General features: G+C 32.9%; 9 protein-coding genes across 9 annotated transcripts; 6 read left to right on the top strand and 3 right to left on the bottom strand.

The window, feature by feature from the left end:
• Positions 1-238: 238 nt before the first annotated feature.
• DFA_03214 (uncharacterized protein) lies at positions 239-1,284 on the top strand (the record flags this gene model as incomplete). The annotated part of the gene is made up of 2 exons (XM_004362763.1): positions 239-261; positions 1,152-1,284. 2 exons carry the CDS (start codon positions 239-241, stop codon positions 1,282-1,284), a joined length of 156 nt encoding a protein of 51 aa, XP_004362820.1.
• Positions 1,285-1,734: 450 nt separating this feature from the next.
• DFA_03213 (uncharacterized protein) lies at positions 1,735-5,160 on the top strand (the record flags this gene model as incomplete). Its single annotated transcript, XM_004362762.1, has 2 exons — positions 1,735-4,137; positions 4,231-5,160. The coding sequence occupies 2 exons, from the start codon at positions 1,735-1,737 to the stop codon at positions 5,158-5,160; spliced, it is 3,333 nt and encodes a 1,110-aa protein (XP_004362819.1).
• A 2,907-nt stretch (positions 5,161-8,067) lies between these two features.
• On the top strand, positions 8,068-11,409 carry smkA (EVH1 domain-containing protein; the record flags this gene model as incomplete). Its single annotated transcript, XM_004362761.1, has 6 exons — positions 8,068-8,572; positions 8,668-8,745; positions 8,818-9,091; positions 9,175-9,381; positions 9,455-9,632; positions 10,237-11,409. 6 exons carry the CDS (start codon positions 8,068-8,070, stop codon positions 11,407-11,409), a joined length of 2,415 nt encoding a protein of 804 aa, XP_004362818.1.
• A 280-nt stretch (positions 11,410-11,689) lies between these two features.
• hspI (heat shock protein Hsp20 domain-containing protein) lies at positions 11,690-12,187 on the bottom strand (the record flags this gene model as incomplete). The annotated part of the gene is made up of 2 exons (XM_004362760.1): positions 11,690-11,854; positions 11,924-12,187. The coding sequence occupies 2 exons, from the start codon at positions 12,185-12,187 to the stop codon at positions 11,690-11,692; spliced, it is 429 nt and encodes a 142-aa protein (XP_004362817.1).
• Positions 12,188-13,538: 1,351 nt separating this feature from the next.
• Positions 13,539-20,769, top strand: pikH (PI3kinase; the record flags this gene model as incomplete). The annotated part of the gene is made up of 13 exons (XM_004362759.1): positions 13,539-13,581; positions 14,234-14,307; positions 14,475-16,685; positions 16,750-17,206; positions 17,286-17,993; positions 18,085-18,478; positions 18,554-18,707; positions 18,776-18,883; positions 18,971-19,414; positions 19,477-19,774; positions 19,873-20,233; positions 20,335-20,359; positions 20,470-20,769. The coding sequence occupies 13 exons, from the start codon at positions 13,539-13,541 to the stop codon at positions 20,767-20,769; spliced, it is 5,577 nt and encodes a 1,858-aa protein (XP_004362816.1).
• A 107-nt stretch (positions 20,770-20,876) lies between these two features.
• On the top strand, positions 20,877-21,566 carry DFA_03209 (uncharacterized protein; the record flags this gene model as incomplete). Its single annotated transcript, XM_004362758.1, has 2 exons — positions 20,877-21,355; positions 21,539-21,566. The coding sequence occupies 2 exons, from the start codon at positions 20,877-20,879 to the stop codon at positions 21,564-21,566; spliced, it is 507 nt and encodes a 168-aa protein (XP_004362815.1).
• Positions 21,567-21,662: 96 nt separating this feature from the next.
• On the bottom strand, positions 21,663-22,522 carry ufm1 (ubiquitin-like Ufm1 family protein; the record flags this gene model as incomplete). The annotated part of the gene is made up of 6 exons (XM_004362757.1): positions 21,663-21,766; positions 21,841-21,880; positions 21,978-22,035; positions 22,115-22,198; positions 22,299-22,351; positions 22,499-22,522. 6 exons carry the CDS (start codon positions 22,520-22,522, stop codon positions 21,663-21,665), a joined length of 363 nt encoding a protein of 120 aa, XP_004362814.1.
• A 216-nt stretch (positions 22,523-22,738) lies between these two features.
• Positions 22,739-24,520, top strand: DFA_03207 (uncharacterized protein; the record flags this gene model as incomplete). Its single annotated transcript, XM_004362756.1, has 2 exons — positions 22,739-24,275; positions 24,354-24,520. The coding sequence occupies 2 exons, from the start codon at positions 22,739-22,741 to the stop codon at positions 24,518-24,520; spliced, it is 1,704 nt and encodes a 567-aa protein (XP_004362813.1).
• A 229-nt stretch (positions 24,521-24,749) lies between these two features.
• DFA_03206 (uncharacterized protein) lies at positions 24,750-25,542 on the bottom strand (the record flags this gene model as incomplete). The annotated part of the gene is made up of 2 exons (XM_004362755.1): positions 24,750-24,949; positions 25,017-25,542. 2 exons carry the CDS (start codon positions 25,540-25,542, stop codon positions 24,750-24,752), a joined length of 726 nt encoding a protein of 241 aa, XP_004362812.1.
• Positions 25,543-27,275: the final 1,733 nt, after the last annotated feature.

Here is a 27,275-nt window from a genome sequence, read left to right as displayed (position 1 = left end):
CTATCTATCTAGCCACCCATCATATATATATATGAAGGCAACCAAGGGTTAAACAATTTTCTTTATTTATTTATATTTATACATACATACACTAATAAGGGTAGAATAGTATAGTAGTCTCAAACACAGGTGACCGACGACACATGTAAACAAGATAACTAACCAACAGAGGAAATCAATAACAACAACAACAACAACAACAACAACAACTATTTATTTAAAATATTGTATTATAAGTATGTATGATTATGATATATCAAGGTATATTGATTTAACAATCAATCAATCAAACAATCAATTGTTATTACATCTCAACTCGAGTAAAGTCACACGCACGCATAGTTTGTGACTAAAACAGCATCATCACCATCTTTTCCACATTTAAACACTCGACAACGTAGTATGATGATCAGCAGATACACAGGAAGGGAGGAGGAGCACAAGACAGATATAAGCATCCAACCCATCCATGCATTGATTTCAATACCCGACACGCGATGGGGGATACCTTTAATTTGGATTCCATCCAATCACACATTAGTAATAATAATAATCATATCATCATCATCATCGTAGTGTTGGAATATAATAGGATAATAATAATAATAGTTAGTTCTACTAGTAGATAAAGATGGATATAAATATATATATTTGTAACCTGAATCTTGATCACTTGCAAAATGGGAGGATGAGAGGAAAGGAAAGGAAAGGATGAGAAAAACAAACCCCCACCACCTCCAAACAGCAGCGAGTTTGATATTGTGTAGGTAGAGAGCGAGAGAGAGAGACTGGTGGTTTTTAGTTAATTTATTTATTATATTATTATGTTTGTGTGTGACCATAATAGAACAGTGTGTTACCACCATCCACCCCTCACTCAATCAATCACCACCACCCTTACCCCCCCTTCAAACAAAACAAAAACATCTTTGATATTGAATGATTGAATGATCGATGGATGGCGGCGGTTGGGGATATATGTGTTGAATGATCATTCATTCATTCATACAATACGTTAATTCAAAAAGAGGAATAGCATAGAATAGCATAGAATAGAATAGAGAGACCAACCAAACTAGTCAACAACAGCAGCAGTAGCAGTAGCAACAACAACAATTAAACACCACAATTGACAAATTAATCCTTCTTAGTTTAACCACCTTTTTAATTGGATCAAAACCAGTATCATCAACAAAGAAAGAAGAAGAACACCATCATCATCATCATCCATCACCAACCAACCAACCAACACAACATACAACAACATCAATCAAGATAAAGTAACAAAAACAAAAGAATTTGATCGAGCTTGGTTATTATCATCATCATAACTTTAACAATAGAATAGAATATATAGATACAACAACAACAACAAAATAGACGAGTTTTTTTTACTGTTGTATGTGTAGAGACTGCAAACTATAGTATAGATAACTCTCCTCAACATTCATTCAGTTTTGTTTGTTTTTTTTTTTTTTTGGTACCGCCTACCTTTCTTTACTTTTGTTTATAATCGATCGATTGATTTGTCGTGTTGTTGTTTTTGTGATTCTTGGATAGACTATCATTGATTACTTACATTCATATTCATTTTCTAGATCATCAACAAAAGCTAGGATTATTATAACAGTATCAAAGAGAAATAACAACCAACAAATTATCTATCTATATTTATTCAAAAGAAAGAAGGAACAACAAGAAGGAAAACTTATATAAAATACATAATACATAACGATGGATATATCACCTGTAGTATCACCAACTCCAAATAGCAGTAGTAGTAGTAGTGGTGGTGGTAATAGTGGTGGTGGTGGTGGTAGTAGTAGCGGCGGCGGTGGAGATCAATCGTCATCAACAGCATCAACATCATCGACATCAGCATCTACGTCGATATCGTCATCTACATCTACATCAACATCAACATCACATACAACAACTATATCAGGGGGAAAAGATGATTTATCATCATTGGCACCTCCAACATCACTTTTAACATCTGTACCAACACGTATCAACAAATCCAACAGTGGTAGTAGTAGTAATTTGAAATCTATATTGAATGAAAAGGAAGAGTCTGCGTCGAAACACTATAGTAGCAACTCGATCAAGTTGAATCCCGGTGGCAGCAGTTTCACCAACAAGGGACGTGGCGTATCGATCGCCATGAGCGACAGCAACAGCTTGGAGCACATGCATTTGGCCGCGTTTAACAGTGGCGGCAACTCGACCACCAACCTACTGCGCAGCACTACACCACACCGTATTGAGCGTGGCAAGTCCAAGAACAGTCTCGAAGACCTCTTGCTCGCCTCGCATGCAGACGCCAATGACTGGCCGTCGGCACGTATCACCAACTCGAGCAGCAACAGTCTCGAAGACATTTGGCGCAGTCTCACCTTTTCACCATACAAAAATAATGTGCCTGCAACCCATGGATCAATCTTTGACGAGTCGAGTCTCTCCAACTCGGCATCTCAATCATCGACCAATCTACTAGCTCTTGCACCTCCCCACAGCAACACCGATGATCTTTTGGACAACAATAGCAAGAACAACAAGTTGAAATACCATCACCTCAAAGACGGCGGTGGACAAAGTAGCAAGAATCTCTTGTTGTTGAATTTGGCAAATCAAGCTAATCATCATCATGCCAAAGATATCCAAAGTCTAAACAATCATATCAATAATAATAACACTAACAACAATAACAATAGTCAAAGTAACAATAGTAACAGTAGTAGCAGCAGCAGCAGTAATAATAGTAATGGAAATGGTAGTAGTAATGGAAACGACAATAATAATAATAATACATCACCAGATTTACCATCGATTGACGGTACTCCACCCACTGCATCGACGGTTGTCCAGCCGTCTCCCGTCAGATATACACCTAAACACTCGAGTGACACGGAAAGCGACTCTAACGACTATCAAAGTGAATCGAGTGATGTTTATAACACGTCACCCATCTCACCTGCGTCGTCTGAGAATATTGGCAATAACAATGGGCCGTGGAGAAGCTCGACTGGTTCGCATAATGGACACCATCATGGTGGATACTCATCATCGTCATCATCGTCGATTGCCACGGAACAGCAAATGTTAAATATGATACATAAAACCAAGGACCAACAACCAACCAACCATCACCTCAACCATCATCATCATAACCTAACCCACCTCAATGTAAATAATAATAATCGCTCGACTATTGTAAATAGTAATGAAAATCTAAACAACAACGACAACAACAACCTATCACCACAATCATCCTCTTCATCCTCTTCACACAATGGTAAAAGAAAATCAACCAACAACGTCAACAACAACAAACAAGATGAATCAAATCAAATGATGAAGAATACATCGTCCATTTCTAAACCACCAATCAATTCAAACAGTAAATCACCTCCATTACCACCACCAACACAATCACTTCAACAGTCGTCACAAATGATGCCACAAATGATGTTACAACAACATCAACAACATCAACAACATCAACAACAACTACATCATCACCATCTCCAACAACAACATTTACAACAACAATTTAATAATAATAATAATAATACTTCGACCACTAGCACAACTTCTACTACTACGCCCATCAAGAGACAAAAAATTGTAGATGATATTAAAAAAGACGACGATTTACAACAACAACACCAACAACAACAACAACAACAACATCATCCACAATTGATTCCACATCCATCGCTTATGCAACAACATCCAAACAATAATAATAATAATTTACAATCTATTCAACAACAGGCACAATTCACACCAACACCAGCAACCACTAGTTTTATTCAACATACCAATATCCCCATATCATCATCTACCGAAGATTCTACATTCAGAGGTGTTGCTTCCTATGGCGTTTCAACCACTCCAACATCGCCATACTTTTCCAACTATCCCGGCGCACCCATCCAATCCCACGCTAATGCTAGCATTGAGGCGACGCAACAAACCACTGGCTTTTGGAATGAAATTGCCAAAAAGCTGTCCAACGTCTCAAAGATTGTCAACAAGGCTCTCAAAGGTCCCATTTCTCCTCAAGAACTTGTTGAATCATTAACCGCTTCACAAAGTATTGTTTTAGATTTAGGTGAATTTACAAAATCAATTGTATGTATAGAAAAAAGGAAAAAAGAATGTTTAACAAGTATAAAGTTGATTGTTTTAATTAATATATATATATTTTATTTTTAATTTATTTAGGGAATTGATGCATCATATGTATTAATGTTACAACAACAAACTAGAAAATTGTCTGCATCATCGTCAAATATGTCTTCGATATCGAATACTCCGACGTTGGGTAGTCAAGTTCCAGGCAGTCCTGCAACGGCAGGACAACAGTTTGCATATGCAGCATCACCACAAATGTCGTTGTCACCGGTAGTCGTTGGCAGTGGTGGACACTTGTACCCGCAGCTGATTAGCACCCCCGACGGCGTGTACTATAACCCAGCATTGCTGGGAGGAGCCAACTCGAATAAAATTGGTGCACCAATCCTTGTCAACTCGAATATGGTGCAAGTACCCAAATCACCACCCCGCGGCGACCTCTTGTATAACTCGAATAAAAAGACGCAGCGACGACGCAAGGCACGGTACGGCGAGAACGAGCTGTTGTGCCATACTTGCGGCGCTACCAACACACCTGAATGGCGACGTGGGCCCAATGGAGCCAAGACACTCTGCAACGCATGCGGTCTCGCTTGGGCAAAGTCCATGAAGAATGAAAAGCAAAAGCAAGAGTTGATGGGTCCCGGCATCCAAGTAATCGATCCCAAAAAGGCTCAAAAGCGTAAAAAGGAGGATTCCTCAAAAATAGAAGTCATTGAAACTATTAATCAACAAGATAATCAACAACAACAACAACAACAACAGCAGCAGCAGCAACCTCAACAACAACAACAACAACAATTACAACAACAAATGGTTACAAATGGTCAACAACAACAACCTCAACAACAACAACAACAATTATATCTAACTCGACCACTTCAGTCACCATCTACATCACCTCAAACACCTGTCATGCCAGTTGCCTCACAGCTCCTAAGTTTACAACAACAGCAGCAGCAGCACCAATCCAATATCCAACTTCCGCATCCACAATTGATGATTCCACCACAGCAATGATAATACCCAAGTGGGCACTTGGAATCACATGTTTTTGGGCATGCATCCAACTCCTTCGCTCTCCCTCCTCCTTGTCAGTCGTTTGACTTTTTAAATAACTGAATAAAATGATATAAATCTTATATATTATTAATAATTACATAAATAACTTAACTAGTTATGTATATATTTGGAATATCTGTTTTTATTTTTGGTCTTGGAAAAAGAGGGTGATTTGTCCAACAAGATCTTGAGGTCATTGTTTAGTTGATGACGATGATGTGTACACTTGCAAACATACTTCCTGTCTCTGATCAGAGAGATAAAAGACATGTAGATGGATCTGGATTGTTGAATGGAGCGGGCAAGAAAGAGAAACCAAATGATTCCATGTCTGATGTGTTGTTTTGAGTATCTATGTGTATTTGCTGTCTTCTTTGACTACTAAATACTACTACTAACTACTAACTATTACTATTGTTTTGATGATTTAATGGTTGAGAATACTTTTTTGTTTCTATAAATCATATAAGCCAGTGGGATGACTACACCTATCAACATGACAATTAAACCTAAAATATATGAAAATTTATCGAATACTGTTATATTTTTATTCATTTTTGTTTTTATTGACTGATTGATTGTTTGTTGTATGTAATATTATGTATGTATGTATCTATCTATCTATCTAAATAGAGAATGAATGGTCCATCTTCCGCAGTTCAAAATATTTTTTATAATTTTTTTTAAATTTTTTTTGTTTGAATTCAAAAAGAGTTTAGCTGTTAGGTTAATTAACTATTGATACGCACTTTAACTGCAACAACACAAGAGAGGAGGAGACAGACAGCATTCAGAAAAAAACAGAATATCAGGTAAGAATAGAATAGATTAGAATAGAATAGTTCACCATTTAGTCGTACCAGTCATATATAGAGACAGTTAATTTGTGTGTTGTGATGCGATGCGATGGTTATGTAGATGAATATATTCATCACAGAATCATAAGAATAAGAACAATACAATTACAATACAATATAAAAGTCATGATGATGATGATGTTGATGATGATGATGTGAAGATTGATCATCAACACAAGTAGTATAGGGTAACAAGTTAAATTAAATCTCAATCACCATCGTCATTTGATGGATGATGTCTGTCTCGAATGAATGAATGAATGAATTCAACTTTAGGATGAAGAATGGGTTATGAATTCATAAATCTAGATGTATTTATATTTACTACTTGTACTGCGCGAGAACACAGCACAGCACAGCACTATCATGTCATGAAGAGAATTAATTAATTTTGGAGGGAGAATTTTCATTCATCATCATGACAGCAACAACAATAACCATCGATCGATTAGATTCATCAAGATATTTTAAACAATCACCAATCAGTCAATCAACAATGGGAATGACGCCTTTAGAGGACATGACGTAGACCAACAATCATCATGGCTTAATAATCACAACGCGAATTCTACTTTCAATTGACCAAACACACCATCAACTTGTTTTCAAAATCAATTGGATTACCCACCCTCACCCACCTACCTACCTCATACATACCCCACCCTCTTCTTCTTGATCGATTGATTGATATGGATACGATACGATACGCATGCTTGCTTACCCTCTTCATTCATCATCATGATCAACTATTGTACATGCATTACGATAGGCACATTGCGATGGGATAGGAGGTAGGAGGGAGGGTCGTGCACATTCGATTCAAATTACAAATACAACACACACCCAGTGTGTTTCTTTATGTGTATGTGGTGGTACGGTACTACTAGAGGAGGAGGAGGAGGAGGAGGATGATGGAGAAACAATTAAAGTAAGAGGTAGTAGTAGTTTTATAAAATAACAATTATAATACAACCAAACCAAAACTAAAAAAAGTAAAGAAGATCATATATCCCATACCCATGCAGCATGCACGCCTATTTATAGTTTCACAATCCAAATCTTGTAATACATACACGATCGTTCGTCACTTTTTATCTTATCCAGTCCATCGATCAGCTCAGCGGTTGGGTTGTTGTTTGTAACAATTTCCCTCTCAATTTAATTAAAAAAAACAAATCCTTTTTTTTTTTTTTTTTTTTTTTTTATCACAAATTTATTTTGGTTGTCTTGTTGTGATTCATTGCAAACAAACCAACCCAATAACCAGCGTCGGCGTTCAACATCATCTTTATATATCTTGTCCGTCTTTTTGACTAATCATCTGATCGATCGATCGAACAATCAATCAATCAATCTCAATCAACTTCAAATTTTAGAATAAATAGATATAGATAGATAGATAGGGTAGATAGGATAGATAGGATAAAGATATATTTAGATACATCTTATCATTGTAATCATAGTCAATAGATCATTGTTGTATATACAAAAAGTAAAGAATCACAATCAACCATTACAATATATACTATAGTACTATACTTTGTTTGTTTTCAAATTGATGAATTGCTAAAAGTGTAGTAGTAAAAATTAAAAACAAACAAACAAAGAATATTAATAATTAATTGTTTATATTGTATTCATACTTACATTTACATAGGTACATAACAAAGATCTAATTTTAAAGTATTCAGAAGAAGAAGAAGAAAGAGAAAAAGAGACATTTTTTATACTTGATCATTCTATTCTTTTTTGTTTTTTTTTACAAGTTGCAATTCTAAACAAACAGTATTACTACAATATATATAATTGAATATTATTGTTGTTGGTTGTTCTTGGTGATCGGATCGAACGGATAGATTGGTTGGATTTGGATGACATCATTCAACTTTTCACAGAGACAGACGACAGCAACAGCAGCAGCAGCAGCAATAGTAGTATATATCGACGACGACGACGAGACACCACTACGAGTAGAGAGTACTAGTACTATTAGTAGAGAAGAAGAAGGATGGAGGTAAAGAGACGTGTAAAAGTCTATCAACTCGATCCAAGCGGAAAGTGGGATGACAAGGGAACTGGACACGTGTCATGCTCCACTGGCATGGGAGGATTGACTATTCTTGTCCAGTCGGAAGAGGACGGATCCACCATATTAGAGACTCGAGTTTTTGACGAAAACTCGTATCAGAGACAACAGGACACTCTGATTCTTTGGACAGACCCCACCACAAATATAGATCTTGCATTAAGTTTTCAAGAGCCCGATGGGTGTCAGGAGATTTGGGAGACCATCACCAACGATTCCGATATACTTGCAATCGTTGAACCTACCGTCGAAAATTTGGCGCAAATCAGCGATATCATCGACCCATTGTCACCAAGCAAGGAAAAAATAGCAATGTCTCTTTGTAGAGAGGACTATATAAAACAATTGTTGGATTTATTCGATCTGGTTGAACCAAATCAAGATAAAGAACAACTTTTCCACTTTTTTCACATATTTAAAAATATCAGTATGTACAATAGAAAAATAGAAAAATAGGAAAATAGAATATAGAATATAGAATAGAGTATAATTAATATTAATTTTGATTTGATTTTGATTTAGTTTTAATGAATGAAACTTCACTTTTTGAAACAATATTATCAGATGAATTTATTTTAAGAGTCATGGGACCATTAGAATGTATGAGATATTATACAATCAACAATATAATTATATATATTATATATATTAACCAAATATATTTTTACTTAGATGATCCAGATATATCAGAACAAAATCGTATAAAACATAGAGATTTTTTAAATAATCATGTTGTATTCAAAGAAGTTGTAAAGTTTACAGAACAACAACAAAATAGCATTTTACCAATCATTCATCAAACCTTTAGAGTTCAATATTTAAAAGATGTTGTGTTGCCACGAGTTTTGGATGATCTAACTTTTGCAACATTAAACTCGATCATTTATTTTAACAATTCTGAAATTATTACTCTTTTTCTAAATGATCCATCACTTTTACATCAAGTGTAGGTAGAGGACAAGAGATAGATAGATAGATTAGATAGATAGATTAGTTTGGATATTAATATAATATATATTTTCTTTTTAGGATTACAAAAATTGAAATTAGTGAACCAAGTTCAAAAGAGAAAATAGATTCATTATTATTCTTTCAAGAATTATGTGGAATAGCAAAAGGATTACAACCAACCAGCAAAATACACTTTTTCAGTACAATCACTGACAATGATGATGTATTATTTAAAACTCTAAAAATTGCAATCGATGATGAAAATCCACAATGTCGATTATCATGGTAAATAAGAAAACAAACAAGGAAAACAAAGAGGAAACAAATAACTAATCCAATTAATCTAATCTTTATATAGTACTGAAATTATTTTATCAATATTACAATTTGATGCAAGAGTTTTGAGAAATTACATTTCAACAGATAGTTCATTCTTTTCAAAATTAATATCAAGGTTTATTAATGACTCTGATATTGGTGTAAAAAATCAAATAGCAGAGATTATTAAAATTCTAGTTGAAGCTGAATCAAATGAAGTATGTAAACATATATACATATATACATATATATATATTTAACCAACAACCATCTCTTTACTTTCTTTACTTTCTTTAGATGACAGATTTTTTCAAATTATTTTATGAAAAGGGAATTTATGAATTGGTGGAACCATTGAATGACATTAATTCAGTGAATGGAGAGCCGATGATTCCAGGGGATCCAAGCAGTAATCTCCGATCATTTGTGTTGTCTAGTGTGATTGAGCTGATCATATATTGTATCAAACACCACTCACACCGAATACGTAATTTTATAATCAAGGAAAACATCACCTCCAAGATACTGGCACTGACAACCAGCAGCGAAAAGTATTTGGCGTTGGGCGCCATCCGCTATTTCCGATGTCTGGTTGTCTCCAAGGACGATGTTTTCATCCAGCACATCATCCAGGACAACTTGTTTGACCCGATCATCGACATCTTTAGGGAGAATGTCAGCCGATACAACCTGCTCAACTCGGCTGTACTCGACCTGCTCCACACGGTGCACCGCGACAACTCCAAGGCGCTCATTGTCTATGTCGTCACACGATTCAAGGATATCTTTGAGACGATCACCTACACGGACGTCATGAAGCAGCTCATCATCCGTGCCGACAACATCTCCAATACATTTGAAAGCCCCGAGGTCACCTGTAACACCAGCGCCCCACGCAACGAACGAGAGCTCGACGAAGAGGAAGAGTCGTATTTCAGAGATGACTCTGATGACTCGGACAATGACAATGACTCACTATCTGACCTTAAATATTACAATATGCAACAACAACAACAACAACAAAAGGGAGTCAAGGTCGTAGATTATGATTCAGACGAAGAAGATTTTATTTTAACTTCAATTAAAAGAGGTGTCTCAACAACTACAACAACAACAACAGCGGACAACAATAATAATAATAGCATAAATACAGATGATGAAATGACCGACTCTACCAATACAGATATCACAAGTACATCAATATTTGAACAATTGGAACAACAAGAACAAGAACAACAAGATACAAAACAAGAACAAGAATTGAAGCCATCATCAGAAGAGGAGCAAGTAAGAGTAGAACCAGTTACTGAACAACAGCAACATTCTATTGTGCAACTAGTTGTCGACGAAAAATCAGAGTCGGAATCAGTGCCAAAAGAGAGTGGTTGTAACAAGGAACCTGATGAAACTACTGTTTGTAATGGTGCCAATCACAAATCAATCCAAAAAGAAGAAGAAGAAGAAGTAGAAGAAGAAAAGGATTCAAATGTACAAATTAATCATAAACAACAACAACAAGAACAAGAAGACAAACACACTACCAGCAGCAGTACATCAAAACGAGTCATCAAGAGAAAGAGTATAGAAACTAGTCTAAATGATCAAGATGATGATTTGGATTCAGCAGAATATAATAATAATAATAACAATACCGACGACAATAATAATAATAATAATAATAACAATAGCAACAATAATGGGGATATGATGATCGACTCTAATCATGTAGACGCCAAAATATTAAAATCAAATAACCACGACAACAATAACAACAGTAGTAATAGTAATAATAATAGTAGCAGTAGCGGTAATAATGAAAAAGAAACAACTACAGATGATTTAATTGAAAATGGTGGCAGCGAACAGCAACATCGAACAATTAAAAGAGTTAAAATCAAGGATAATACCGCCATCAGTAACAACAATAATGATGCTCCAAAGCAGCAGCAACAACAACAGCCTCACCAATGTGCCATTGTAGATAGTAAAGAATAAAATATTATTATATTATATATATACAGTAAAAATATTAGATTTTGATTGGAGCTGGAAATAACAATTAAAAAAGTATCTCTTTTTATTAGATAATCCCATTTAAATAATTTGTTTGTTTGTTTGTTTGATGTTGAGAGAGAAGAGGGTAAATGGCAAACGAATAGAGTAATTGAAACATAAAAAAAAGGTATGATATATACCAATTGGTTTATATTCCAGGATGACCTCAGTTTGCAATCTACATCCACCACAATTCTTACCATATATAACTTGTACTAGTTTACTTTATGAAAATTCTCTTTGGAGTTTCAGTCTTGGCACACTTTTTCAAGTTGACTTGAAGAATTCCATTTTCAAAAGTTGCTTCAACATCCTTTTCAGTACAACCCTCTGGAATGCTAAAACTTCTTTGGAATTTACCATACGATCTTTCAATACGGTGGTACTAGAAGCGAAAAAATAAAAAAAAAAAGATTAGAATGTTGAATATTGTTTGAAAATAGTTTTACATTACCTTTTCATTATCAACTTTCTTTTCATATGATCTTTCACCTGAAATGGTTAAACGACCATCCGAGATATCCAAGTTGATACCATCTTTGTTGCAACCTGGTAATTCACATGAAATCATCAGGTTGTCGGGTGTCTCTGTTACATCACATGAAGGTTTCCAGAGTCCACCATAGGAATTCTTGTTGAACGGTTCCATGGTTTGTGTCATGTTTTCCATGCTCTTGTCCAATTCTGACCATGGATTATTCCACATTTGAAGTGACATTTTTTAAATATATATTTGTTGTAAATATTTATTCATTCTGATAAAAATCATCATAATATATTATATCATAATTTTATATTAAATACAATGTGAGTCAAGAGTAGATTAATAAAAATTTTTTTTACAAATGAAATTTATTTAATTAATTTAAAGACCAATCCCAGGTTATATTTGACTCCTAATATAGAAGAGGATAAATTAGGGCCCAAGTTCTAAATTCAATTTAAAGGTCTATTGGTCTAGTTTTATTTTGGATACATTCCCATATTAAGAGTAAATTACCCCATTTGGAAAAAACAAATTATTTAATTCCAAAAAACAAATCATTTCAATTTAATTTTTTTCTTTTTTGGTAAATACCAAAACTATAAATCTGTCTTTGTCATTAGATATCTTTAGTGTAAAAGTATGTAATTTTATTACAAGATAAAAAAAAACATATAAATATAAATATATATATTATTTACTAGGGTTGTCGCCAAAGTACTATATTAATCTTTTATATTTTTTATTTTATTTTACCACCGCCTCGCCTCTTTCCTGAGGGAGGGATGGCTCTTTCTTTAGGGGTTCTACTTGATAACGCATAATATTATCCCGGGTCGGTAAGTTCTCGGGTTTAATCCATCGGTTCATCATCTTCCTGGTGCCAATCCTGAGTTTAACTTTACATATTCCCGTTTCGTATCATCATTCAATTCACATTACAGTCCTGTCGACCATCGATGGTCGATCGATTACACCTAGTCGCTAATTTATCATGAACTTTTATTTTTTTTGGAAAGGATCAACACTTTTGAATTCATTTATTGCCACCCATTCGAACATTTATCGCCAGTCACTTGACTCTAAATCACCACTGAATTCCAGGGTTTACCCACAAGTACTCTAATGTTTTTTTTCTCATCAATATCAATGGTTTTTGTTTAATAATCTAGTCCACCGTACATATTCACATCCCACCTACACAAGTTTTGTCAATTAATATTAATTATCGTAAAAAGTATACACACATTTAAAAGATAGAAAAAAAAAAAAGAAAAATATATTGTATGTTTCAATTTGATTTTTGTTTTAAAAAAGAAGGACATGTTAATACTATACACTTTTAAAAGATATTAGAATAGTAATAATAATAATAATAATAATATTAGCACAACATTTTCACCAACATCAACAAAGCACAAGTACCTACCACACATACATGTTGAAAATAATTATTTCTTTGTTTTCCGCCACGACGCGCTGAGTCAATCATCATCATCATCTTTATTCGGGTAACCTCCTCTCGTTTATCGTAACATCGTTTTCATCGTAATCATCATCATCATCATAATCATCATATTTGGATATGGATCCTTTGGGTTTCTTCAATTCGAATCATTTGTTAATGGGTATGGCACACACATGGAAATCAACCAACTTCATTTGGTTTTGGGTTTTAATAAATTTGTTTTGGATGTTAGTTCGTAACAGTGGTTTTTCAATCAATCGATGAGTATATTCACACCAGACAGATAGACAGATAATACAACACACACATACAAGTCAATGAGATCACAACAACAATGGGATGTTAACCAATTTAATGGATTTGGAATATTAGTTTGCAATCATTATTAACTAGATTATCAGAATATTAACACCAACACAATAGAATAATAATAACTAACTCTCAACTCTATCATTTTCAAAACAACTTTAAAATTAAATTAATAAAATTTGTAATTACAATCTTAATATTATTATATAATAATATAAATATTAAATATCAATACGATTTTAGAGTTACAAGTTCTTCTTTTTTTTTTTTTGTAAATATAAATTTATATATAACCCGACGACCCGACTATTACAGTATATACTGTAAAAACAAAGGCGAAAGAAGTTCTCAAAGATTTTGGAATTGATTCTTTGAAACATTTGAAAGTCAAGTAGAAAACAGCAGCAGCAGCAGCAAACAGAAGTACATCGTAGATATCATACCCAACACACTACACTTTTTTACTTTGAATTCATTCATCATTATGCATTATATTTATTAAGTATCTTATCTATCTATATATCTATTCCACACAGTTCATCAATCGTATCGTTCATTTGTAATGATCGATATCAATGTATAATGATAATGAACAATGAAATAATATGTATAGTATGTTAGAGATATATATATATATATATAGAAAGAGAAAGATATTTATATTTATTTATTTATTTATTTATTTGCTAATATCATCTATTGTTTTTTTTGTACATCACATTAATATTATTGAATAATGAATAGTGTCACCTAGTAGTTGGCAATAACAGTAGTAGTAATAACACAATCAAATTCAGTGTAAATGATTCAACAACAGTATCACAATTTAAAGCAAAGATTGCTCAACAAGCTGCAAAGGAATTAAATATACATCTACAGATTGCATCGACAACTAATGTTTTGAATGATACTGGTGCTGGTGCTGGTGCAGGAGCATGTTCTTCATTTACTGTATCATTGTCTCCATCAATGGAGCAGTCTCAGCTAAAGTCGGTGGCATGGACCAAGTTACTATCGATCGATGTCATCAAGAAACAGATATCTCGTAGCTCAGAAATACACTTTTATATTTGGCCATCAACCACCACCTCTTCACCCAACACTAGTACTAATAATATGACCTCTAATGCCTCCAATGTCAGTAAAAGAATTACTCAATTTAATAGTCAATCTTCATTGGCCAATGCCATCCCAACTCCTACAACCAATAATAACAGTACTAGTCCATCCAAAGACACTATAAAACCTAGTACATCACCATCTAATACTAATACAAATGGTACTGCAGCTGGTACACTTAGTAGTAAAGAAAATTATGCACTCCGTCCAAAACCAACCTTTAAGAAATCAAAATCTGATCTATTAGAAACCTTTAGACAATATAAACAACAATTTAATCATCATCAACAACAACCTCAACAACTACAACAACAGACTATACAACCATTGAAAACGTCAACAACCAATGCACCACCACTTCCACCTCGAACACATACCATCATGCCTGGAATGCTCAATGGCAATGATTTTAAAGCAATGTTTAATAGCAATGGTAATGGTGTAAGTGGTACTAGTAATTATAACTACCCTTTACCTGCATTTGAAAATCATAATAATAATAATAATAATAATAATACTATATCAACCAAGATTGATATTAAAGATGGTCAATCTCCTCCAACAATGGTCATTACTCCACCTTTTAATAGTATTAATCATAATAATAGTAATAATAATAATAATAATAATAATGGTACACGTTCAAGACCAATATCACCTCAACCACCTCAACAACAACAACAACAACAACAACAACAACAACAACAACCAAATGGAACCAATCATTATTCAATTCCAACAGGTCAATTGGGATATAGAGAATCATTGATTTCAAATAGTGGATTATCACCTAGAGGTCCTGGGAATGGTAATACTAATATGAATACGATGGTTGTTGGATCACCAGGTGGTAATAATGGTGTATTAAGATACCAAGCACGTGGAGAAAGACCTACCTCACCCATTCCATCCGACTCTAATTATGGTGACAAGTTGGATTATCTAAACACTGTACAAGAGTTAAAATCTGGCAACTATACATTGGACTCCAAATTGCTCGATGAAATGGTAAACAATATAAGTTTGGAGAACAACAAAAGAGCAAGAGAATCTGAAAATCGTCTTAAAAAGAGATCATCTAGTTTTACATTCAGTAGTAGAGATAGTCAAGGTAATGCAATGATTCCAGGTTACGAATATTATTATAATACAAATCAACAACAACAACAAGGTCAAAGTCAAGGTCAAAATCAAATTAATAATAATAATAATCCAAGTCAATTAAATCGAGATAGTGGAATGATGTTTTTATTAAATAGTCCATCTACTACAACTACAACATCAACAACAACAAGATCTACATTAACAAGTCCAATTAATACCAATTCAATGATGGTCAATTCAAATAATACAACATCTGCTTCAACTGCCACCACCAACTCGACTGTTCCATATAATAATAATAATTCAATTGGAGAAATTATACCTAGTTTTACATCATTCAAGAGACAAAGTTTATTGGAACCAATCATACATTCAGGTGAATTGTATAAAAAGAATACTAGAGTTGGATGGAAAAAGAGATGGTTTATTTTAACGTCAAAGAAATTAATTTATGGTCCCACCCAGAGTGAATATTCACGAGAGATGGCAATCAATGATTATATCCTAAGCGATCAATCACCTCAGGGTAAATACTTTTGCTTTAGTTTGGTGTCAAATGCCGGTAGTAATGTTCACCTATTTGGAACGGAAAGTGATGAACAAAAGAAGGATTGGTTGAAAGCTCTTACCATTGCATCTCATACTCTTAATATTACTTTGGATTTAGTTGGTGTTGAGACTGTATCCATTCCAATTACAAAAAAACATCAATCTTCAAATTTAGAAAAAGAAGTAAGAAATTAAAAAGCAATATATTGCTAAATATTTATTAACTATTGTTTTTATTTATATTTAGTTTGAATATCATAAACAAATACCATCAGAAATTAGAGTACATTATTTATCAGATGATATTGCATTGTTTAGATCGAAAATGTTAAAATTAATCAAGGCAACTAGTAAATGGCAATTCTTGACTGACCACAAGGTTGGAGCTGATTTATGTTTTGGTGCATCACATCAAAGTCAACAGACTCCTCCAAAGATTGGGGTTGAAACTACTACTACTGTGGCACCTCAACTCACAAGAGGACATAGTAAAAGTTTTGGAAGTCATTTGGCAAATCGTCCAAACTTTAATGTAAATAGTCTAGTCACTCCTCCTGCCAACACCACCCCCTATAATCCAAATATTCAAATTACATCTGTACTCGTAAAACCACAAACTGCAATTGATACCAATGATAAAGATGTTGTAAAAGTTAGACTTGTCATTCATCATAATGGTTTAATGATTAAATTTTTAGTTGGTTGTATGTATCTCAAAAACAATCAATCAAACAAACAAGACGTTGGCAAATAACCAATTAATTTTTAATTTATACAATTTAGTGAATCAAACATTTGGATCAATATTAAATGTTAGACCAGATTTATTTCAAAATGATCCAATGAAATATGGATTGGTAGTATTGGGATCGATGGAACATGTATTTAATATGAATTTAAAACTTTCGGATTTAGTCTATGTTAGACGGTGTATAAGATTTAGAAAGGTAATTAGATTGGCAACGGTTGATGCGGCAATGGTCAGCAGGTTGTTTGTACCCAATGTGATGAATGAAATGGAGTGGTCATCATTCCTTGGTACAGTTAATCATTTTCAAGAGGATCAAATGGATAGTATAAGTGCTCATGTTATCAGGGCCAAGAAGAGTCTCCCACCAGGTGTCAGTAATACAAAACTGGTCATTACAGTTGCGAGTGTTGGAAACCTTGCACCTCTACTCAGACAACACAACGTCACAGTTCATCAAATGAACAAAGTACCAATGTTTGTCGAAATCAGTGTACTCTATGGTGACAATCTTTTGGCCAAAGGAAGAACCTCGTCAGTGCCCGTTGGAGAATGGAACGAAAAACTATATTTTAATATTAAATTGGTCGATCTTCCAAAAGAATGTATATTTTCAACTCTTTTGTTTGCAAAACTTCCATCGTCTAGTGAACCAATTGTCATTGCTCAATACCATTTCCTAATTCAAAGTCAAGATGGTAAAAAAATTATTTATAATGAATTGGAATTACCTTTATTACCAAGTAAGAAAGAAGAAATAAGAAAGAAGAAAATGAAAAAGAAATAATAATATTAATGATATTTTATTTATTTATTTGTTTGTTTTTTATAAAGTAAATATTAAATCACCAGTAATTACAATGAATGATAATGTTGGAGGAGTAATATTAAATAATGAATCTATGCAACAATCAGTATTGGCCAATCAAGCAACCCTTAAACTATTGTTTAGTGGTGTGTCTTCAACCAATGGTGTTCATCCAATCTATTTTGAAGATCCAGATTTCTCAAACTCACCAAATGTTATTAGTCCAACTCTACCGGATCAATCGGAAATCAAGGTATTGGAAAATATCCTTCACACTCACAGAACCTTTTTAAAGACCAACGACAAATCAACTCTTTACAAGTACAGATTTTACTGTAAAACTCATTATCCAAATATTTTACCATCTTTATTATATTCAATTTCAATGACTGATTATCAAAATAGATATGATGTTTATGAGTATGTTAAAAAAACAAAAACAAAAACAAAACAAAAAAAAAAAGAATTAATTAATTTGATTATTATATTTTTTAGGTTATTAAAAGGATGGCCAACATTGGATCCAAATTATGGATTGGAATTATTAAGTAGTGATTTTATTGATTCAAGAATTAGAGAAAAAGGAATTGAATCTATTAATCAATGGGATGATAATTTATTATCTTTATATTTACCTCAAATTATTCAAGTATGTAAAAAAAACAAAAAAGATTAAAACATCGACCTTTACTAACTATACTAATATATTTTATTTAGTCATTAAAATATGAATGTACACATTATTCTTCATTATCATGTTTTATAATTAAAAGATCATTATGTAATCCATTTAAAATTGGTGATCCTGCTTTTTGGTTATGTGCTGTAAGAGGCTCAAAACATACATACATATACATTTATCTTTATATTTCCAGTTTTTCTAATACAATTATGTTTCTATTTTTTTATTAGAATGAAATTCAAGAATTAACAAGTAAAGATAAATTCTTTATACCAATTAGATACAAGTTGGTTATGGAAGCATTATTGTATGGACTTGGATTATCACATACACAAGGTTCTTTGATTGGTCAATCTATTCTTCACCAATATCTAATGATTCAAATACTTAAACAAATCAACTTGGATATCATCAAAGAACCAGACAAACAACAAAAGATTCTCGAACAAAGACTGGCAAGTCTACCTAAAAAGTTTACTCTTCCAACACATCCTCTTCAAGAATTTAATTCTTTTATCGTCGAGGAATGTAAAGTCAAAGATTCAAATGCTGCTCCACTTTGGTTGGTTTTCAATTCTGTTACTCCTGGTGCAGATGATACTAAAGTTATCTTTAAAAAGGATGATGTTAGACCTGATGAATTATGTTTACAATTATTTACTGTTATGGATAATGTATGTAAAAAAGAATGTAATCAATCCAATACAATTTTATTAACTTTTATTTAATTATTTAGATTTTAAAAGAAAATGGACTTAATTGTCATTTTACTATATTTAAATGTATATCAGTTGGTAGTGGATTGGGTATTATTGAAGTTGTTCCAAACAGTGTCACACTTGCAGATTTTATTCGTGATCAACCTAAATACCATAGCATTGAAGAATGGTTAAAGAAACACAATGAAAAGAACCCAAATTATTTGGATATCTTTTTAACATCTTGTGCTGCTTATGCTGTGGCTACTCATATTCTTGGTATCTATGATCGTCATAATGACAATTTGATGGTTTCAAATACTGGTCATTTCTTCCGTATGTAATAATTTAACTATAATAATAGTAATAACAAATAACTATATTTGAAGGAGCAATGGAATATTAATTTTTTATTATTTCTTTTTTTGTTGTAGATATTGATTTTGGATATTTCCTTGGACAAGTTACTAAATTCTTCTTTTTCGATAGAGAGACAGCACATTTTGTATTTCCAAAAGAGATTGTAAAGGTTATTGGTCATCGAGAACAAGAGTTTAAAGATTGTTGTTGCAAGATTTACAATATTTTCCGTGAAAATAGTCGTCTCTTATTAAACCTCATTTCAATGGCAAACAGTGCCTATGCACAGTCAGGTGCCGAGTTGTTAAAAGATCGTCTCAGACTTGACCTCACAAATGAAGATGCTGCCAACCATATGCTCAAATTGGTCCGTGAAAGTAAAGGAAATATAAGAGTTGAAATTAACAACCAAATTCATGTTATGATTCATCCAAAGTAAAAACCCCTTAATAAAATATTTATTTATTTATTATATTATATTATATTATATTATTCAACTCTATCGAATCGATCTCTATATAAACTTTTTATTAAAGTTTAAAAATAAAAAAGCCACCAAGTGTAAGCTTTTTTTTACTTATTTTTAATTATTTTTTTATTAATTCTTAATGTTTTCTCCTCTTTATATGATGATGATTGTTATAAAAGTTGACATTCTTTTTATTTTCTAGTTATTCAATAATAATAATAATAATAGATTAAATATGATAACCCTTCCAAAAATACCTATCACAGATAAAATCTTTTCAGAACCAGAAGATGAATTGTTAAACATCAGGATAGTGATGAGACAAAATTATGAAGAATTAAAACTTCAATACGCAAACAATATATTGGCAATCGAACAAAATAATGAAATTATTGTAAGTCTCAATGAACAAATATTAGCATCAAGACAAGAGAATGTTTCTTTTGATGAAAGACTCAAATCAAAAAAGATAAAACTCAAGGAAGCAAAACAACCAAATTAGATTTGTTAAAACAAAACGAAAAGATTAATGCTCTTATAGCAGAGGTACACTCTATCAAAAAAGGAAATGACATAAACAAAAAGATTGCCCAAGAATTGAGTGAAGATATGAAATCGTTGCAAACCAAATTCAATAGATTGGAGAAATCATTAAAATCCGACCTGGAAAAGAATCAACAACAATTTATACTTGAATCAAACAAACTTTTGGAAGAGAGGTTAAAAAAAGAGTTTGATGACAAGATTGAAGCTCTATACTCGTGCAATGTCATTGGAGAATCGTATAACTCGATGGTAATAGAGACATATAATCATATGGCAGGAGTCATTGATTACTTTTTGAAACATATTTTAATGGATAGAGTGAATGAAAATATTCAATTTGTAAACGACTCGGATCCATGTGTATCTCCAAAGCCCCTGAGAACATGGAAAGGAGATTTCGAACGTGATTTTCTTGACCAAACCACTCAACATATTTCAATAATGAACTATCTTGTTGATCTAAAAGATATGGTTGACAACATTTTGGAACCCTATTGCGGTGTTATCGACCCTGAAAAACCAAATATGTTTGACCGGCTCTGGTATCTTTATAAACAAACCAAGAAAACAATAGAAGGAGATTTGGGGTACCAATCCTGCTTTACATTCAAAAAAGTGTTGAAACTTGCATCCAACATGCACCACAAACTCTTAATTGAAGAAATTGTTAATGATTTGGAATAAACTGATGAATATTAGTGCACCATACACTATAAATATGATAGTTCTAGAAATAAAAATCTAAATGATTGATTAGTTTTAAGAGTCTTAAAATTGTTCTTCCATACATTTCTAATCGCACCCAAAATCCAAACAACAATTTAATATTAATATATATATCTATCTTATTTATTGACATGATCCAACTCTATCTCTTGGAATACATCTCAATTCGCTACCATGTTTTAAAAAGACTGTACCAGCAGTCTGTGCAGGATTGATTCCAATACCGTCTAGTAGAAAAGAATGATATTTGTTAGTGAATGTGAGAATAATAATAATAATAATAAATATTGATCTAAATTACCATTTGTAATAATAGCTGATGTTTCCCATGGTACACGAAACTATACAATTTTAGCAATAATAAAAATATTAATATCAATGAACGTCAAACTCTATGTACTCCTTGAAGTATATTAATCATCATCATCATCATCATACTTGTTCACATGTGAATCGTAAAACTGCTGTAAAAGGAGTAGACTCTGGGACACTAACTCTAAATATTTGAATGAAATGATTAGTATCAGTTATGTACGATAACTATCAATCACTATACTATCATCATCATTACATACACCTTAAAAGGTAACTTTGGATCAGAAGTAAGAGTGATCTTGAATGTTACTTTGGCTGTACTAGTACTAGTGGTAGTTGTTGACCTATGATTGATTATAATCACAATAGGATTGTATTAATTAACTGTTGTTGGGATGTACTTTAGGTTTTTGGTCGAAAATCGTCATCATCATCGCTTCAAACAAACCAATAACAAGAGATAGTTGAGTTGTAATCTTTACATTACATTGGTGAATCTAGTTGAAATAATATAATATATAGTAGATTGCTTGTGATCGATCCAACACTTTCAAACAACCTCATGTGCAAGATGGTTGCATAAAAAAAATTAAAGTTCAAAGTGTAAAGTTGTGGTCTTTGTTCAGTCCAAAGACATGTCTGACGTTTGTTTGCTCATCTTCAAACATTTATAAAGATTAGTTACTATCTATCTATCTATCTACTATTGTATTTGTTAAAGCATATTCATATTAAAATATAAAGTACCTTATATATCAATCAAAGAACAACAATACAAGTCAGATGACAAAATACGCTACATTGCATTAAACATAATAATTATAATAGTAATAATAAACAACTTATACTTGTTGTAATATTACAACAAGAGGAGAATAGGAATAATGGTACATAATTATGAAAATGATAATAGTAATAGTAATAGCAATAGTAATAACAATAGTAGGAATAATAGCAGAAGTAATAGTTTAGATTACGATGGTAGCAAAGATAATAAAAACATTGTATCATCTTCATCACTGTCATCATCATCATCCTCTTCATCCTATTTAACATCATCGAGCTCAATGACTAGTACTACTACACCACTAAATGATATAACTTTGGCCAACAATACTATATCATTTATAAATTTGCCATTGGAAATAATCGATTCAATATTACATCTTGTTGGACAATCGACGTTACGATCGGCGTCAATGGTATCAAAGCAATGGAATGTCGTGGTCAACTCGCTTTGGCATACAATCGATTTGTCGAAATCACATAATCACCTGACGCACATCTCATCCAAGCTCAACCAATTGAAACAACAAAACAACCCAACAAAACAAACAAGGAAAAAAGAAAAGGTTGCTAATAAACAGAAAAAACAAGAACAAGATGATTTGTACATGGACAAGACATCATCTGACCATGATAATATAGTGGTGACGCTACCAACTAGTAGTACCCCACCAACGGCACCAACAACAACCAAAAAACTAAACTCTTTGGAATCAATCATCCAAAACATGATATTAAACTATGGATTTCTAATCCCAGGAAGCGGACCAGACAGCACCTCACCACCCATCTTTCAAAGACAAATGTTGCGCTCGAAAAAGGTACAACAAGACATTTCCATACAGTTGGATGTTCGCATTGAACGCTTTTTTAGTGGACTGGCTGTACGATATTGTCGAGTAGAGGTGCTAGACCTAAGTGGATGCGTCGACATGAAACTCGAGTCGCTTTCCACACTCGCTCAAGCATTTTCATCTACATTGACCAAACTCGTCACACGTAGATGTCGGTCGACTAGCATGGTTGATGCAGACTTTGCAGACCAAGTGATATCGTATCTACCTAAATTGGAAACATTGGCAATTGGTGAAATGCCCTATATTGGCGACAAAACCATAGAAAGAGCAGTTTCCATCGCGCCATCTCTCAAAGCTCTGGGATTGGGAAAATGTCTGACCATAAACGACCAAGCAATTGCCCATCTCGTCCCAATCGCATCGAGAATCAAGACTATAGGACTCAACAATCTGACACAATTGTCGGACCTTGCAGTGCGATCGCTTGGAGTGCTCTGCCAAAACATTGTTATATTTAGTATCAGCAACATGAAACATCTTTCATCCGACACTTTATCAGCGATTGCATTGGCGTGTCCTCGACTGGGCTCGTTTGATATTGGTGGTTGTGACAATGTCGATGATAATGTACTCGAAGCCATTGCAAGTAATTGTCATCAACTCTTCCAATTCAACATTAGCAAATGCACCCTCGTGTCATCACACGCCATCGACATGGTCATTCAACGATGTAGACAAATTAAAATCCTATTTCTCAGTAAAACTGCAGTCGACGACGATTGTATTCTAAACGCAATAGATATTTTACCATTAGAAATTTTAATTTCAATTGGTTGTTGTAAGTAGAGAGAGAAGAAAAGAAAGGAAAAGAAAAGAAAAAGATAATCTCATATCTAATTGAATATATTTTTATTAGCCAATTTAACAGATAGAGTATTACAATCATTGTTCAAGATTGGAAACGAACGATTAAGTAAAATGATCGTTAGTTTAAATTCATGTCCACATATTTCCGATTCATTACTTTCTATTTTACAACATTTAACCAAACAATCCAACAACAGTTGTTTTACAGAAGATTAATCAAATGTAATCTTTTTAAAATTAAATAATAATAATAATAACCAAACAAACACGAGGCAATCAACATCCCCACCGAATAATTGATATAATAATAGTATATAGCAAACAAAATCAACCTGTAGTTTAGACAAATAAAAGAAATAGAAATAAATATTTATTTATTTATTTTAAAATATATACATAATTGGTAGTATTATTATTATTATTATTTTGAATTATTAATAATAATTTATGCCAATTCATGAGTTAATTGACATTGAACTTGACTAGTTTTAACTTCACTCATTCTATTTACACCATCAACTCTACGTTTAATATAGGCAATCAAAACGATACCAAACAAAATAAATAATGACAATGGTATTAAAACTGCAATCAATATTTTGTCTTTTGATGATAAACTTCTTAAAATGCCTCCTTCTTCAACAGCTAATGTAGAAAAAAATGTATTAGTGATTAGGAACTAACAAACACTTTAATACAAATGTTTACGTACCTTCATATTGGAAATAATGAGCACCTGGAATTTGTTGACCATTGATAAAAATGTTCATTCGGAGAGGATAATCTGGAGGAGTTGGTGTCTCTCCATTCCATGGACCAAGTATACAAATTATATTAGAGTCGTCACATTGGCGTCTAGTATCAATTGTTGAACACATTACACCGGCAACAGAGATATAAATTGGAGTCTTGGAAGTCAGATGATTTCCTTTGATAAATACAACTCCTCCCTCTGGGGGTGTGGTTGAAATTGAATAGACTTTGGGTGATTTATCTTCTTCTTGGGGAATAGTTACATTGGAAGTAGTTGTTGAATTTTTGTTTGGAGTTGGTGTTGGAGATGTAGAATTGGTATTTGTTGAATTATTGGTTGGAACTGGTGTTGTAGTAGTATTAGTATTATTTGGTTTTGTTGAATTATTGGTTGGAATGGTCGAATTATTTATTGATGAGATTCCTAAAAGACAGAAGAAGAAGAAGAAAAGATTATTAGAAAAGTAATTACAAAGTTTGATCATTTTTTTGAATAGTTAGGTACCATTTTCCAAAGAATAAACTCTATGATTTATAAAAACTATAAATAGTAAACATACAAAGATGATTATCTTATTGTTATTACACACAATCATTTTATTGTTATTATTATTTATGATTTTTGATTTAGGAAATAGATTTGTGAAATAAATAGATTTGGGAAATAATTAGATAAATAGATTTACGAAAGAAATTGATGGATTGATGGAAATGTTAAAGAATTGGGAAGAAGGAATGCCTTTTAGATTTTAATTGTTATTAATTTAATGATGATGATGTATGATGATGATGATTAGAAATGCGAATTTTAGAAACAACCATCAACGTCAAACCAAATCCATAACCATACACCAACTTGGAATTATATAATTATTTGATACCAAGAAGAGCAACAAACAACAACAGAATTTTAGCTGGATATTTACTACAATTACTATTTTTAGTTTATCTCTTGTTGATGATGCAACTGTTGTTGGTGGGGAAGGTGGTGTTGATGGGAAAGCATTGATCAACTATGGTGACGATTTAAAAGAAATTATTATTTAATATTTTGATGACTTCACTTCCAGAGCAAGCAATCAATCAATTATCCATCATATCATCCACAACCATCCAACAATAATAACAATAATGATAATAAAACAAACCCCATCTAATGGATATCCAACATACGTACGATTGTTATGCCAATTGCGGGTATGCATGTATCATCATAATCTCTATGATAACCAAGTAAGCTGTAGGAGGAGGGTATATTAAATATACATCATCTTTCTTTCATCAATACTCCAAAATGTGAGAGACTATCTTTGATTAAAATGATGGTGATGGAGGAGATGATGTTAATGAGTGATGATGTACTAGAGATTGATGATATTCTTTTGATGATTGTTTTTTTGTATTCTCATTTCAGGTGTGGGAATATCTCCTTCCGTTAAACACTTTTATATATATCCAACCAAAAAATTGTACATGTGCGTGGTGTTGGATGGGATTGATGGGATGGAGGAGAAGATATACTGCGATGTGATTCAACACAATGTTTAAACACGGTACCTACCTGGTGTTCATCATATTAAAAAAGTCTATTTTCTCGTTATTCTCATATTCTTCTTTTTGTTTAAACACCACCTCTAATAGGATGGGATTTCACTGCTTTTGGGAAGTGACACCTCCATACCATCTTTATCTTTAATATCACAGTAAATTAATTAAAATATCAGCCTTGATTCTCTCTCTCCCTGTCACTAATAATTAGTTGATTCTCTCTCTCTTTTGTATCTCTTTTGAATAACGAATGGTCACCCCCTTTGAAAATGCATTTCCCTATTCGTAACTCCTATGAACGGTATTGGAGCACAACCAGGATTGTACAATCTCACCATAAGGATCTTTAGATATTCTATGCGCGATATTTGGGCCACTAACCATCGCGACCCTTTATCCAACAACGAAATCTAGAGGGCTCACTCTCAAACCCATTGTAGCAGTGAATAAAAAAAAAGACGAAAAAATATCTAAATCGTCTGAATTCAGCGTCTTTGAATTTTCCTTCCTACAACGTGTAAAGTAACCAGGTTGCCGCAGTTGGTATTTTGAAACGCACCGCAAACAAAATCTGCGTTTTGGGTCGTGATTAAAATGTTTTAAAATTGTTTTAAAAAAAAATCGGTCTTTGCAAAAAATCGATGCAACAGCTGAGGCTCGGAGTTACGCC

The sequence above is a fragment of the Cavenderia fasciculata genome (genome assembly GCF_000203815.1).
Source record: "Cavenderia fasciculata unplaced genomic scaffold Scf_Dfasci-G-b-205a01.r1-3, whole genome shotgun sequence".
Lineage (NCBI taxonomy): Eukaryota > Evosea > Eumycetozoa > Acytosteliales > Cavenderiaceae > Cavenderia > Cavenderia fasciculata.
This window is presented reverse-complemented; position numbering and strand designations above follow the sequence as displayed.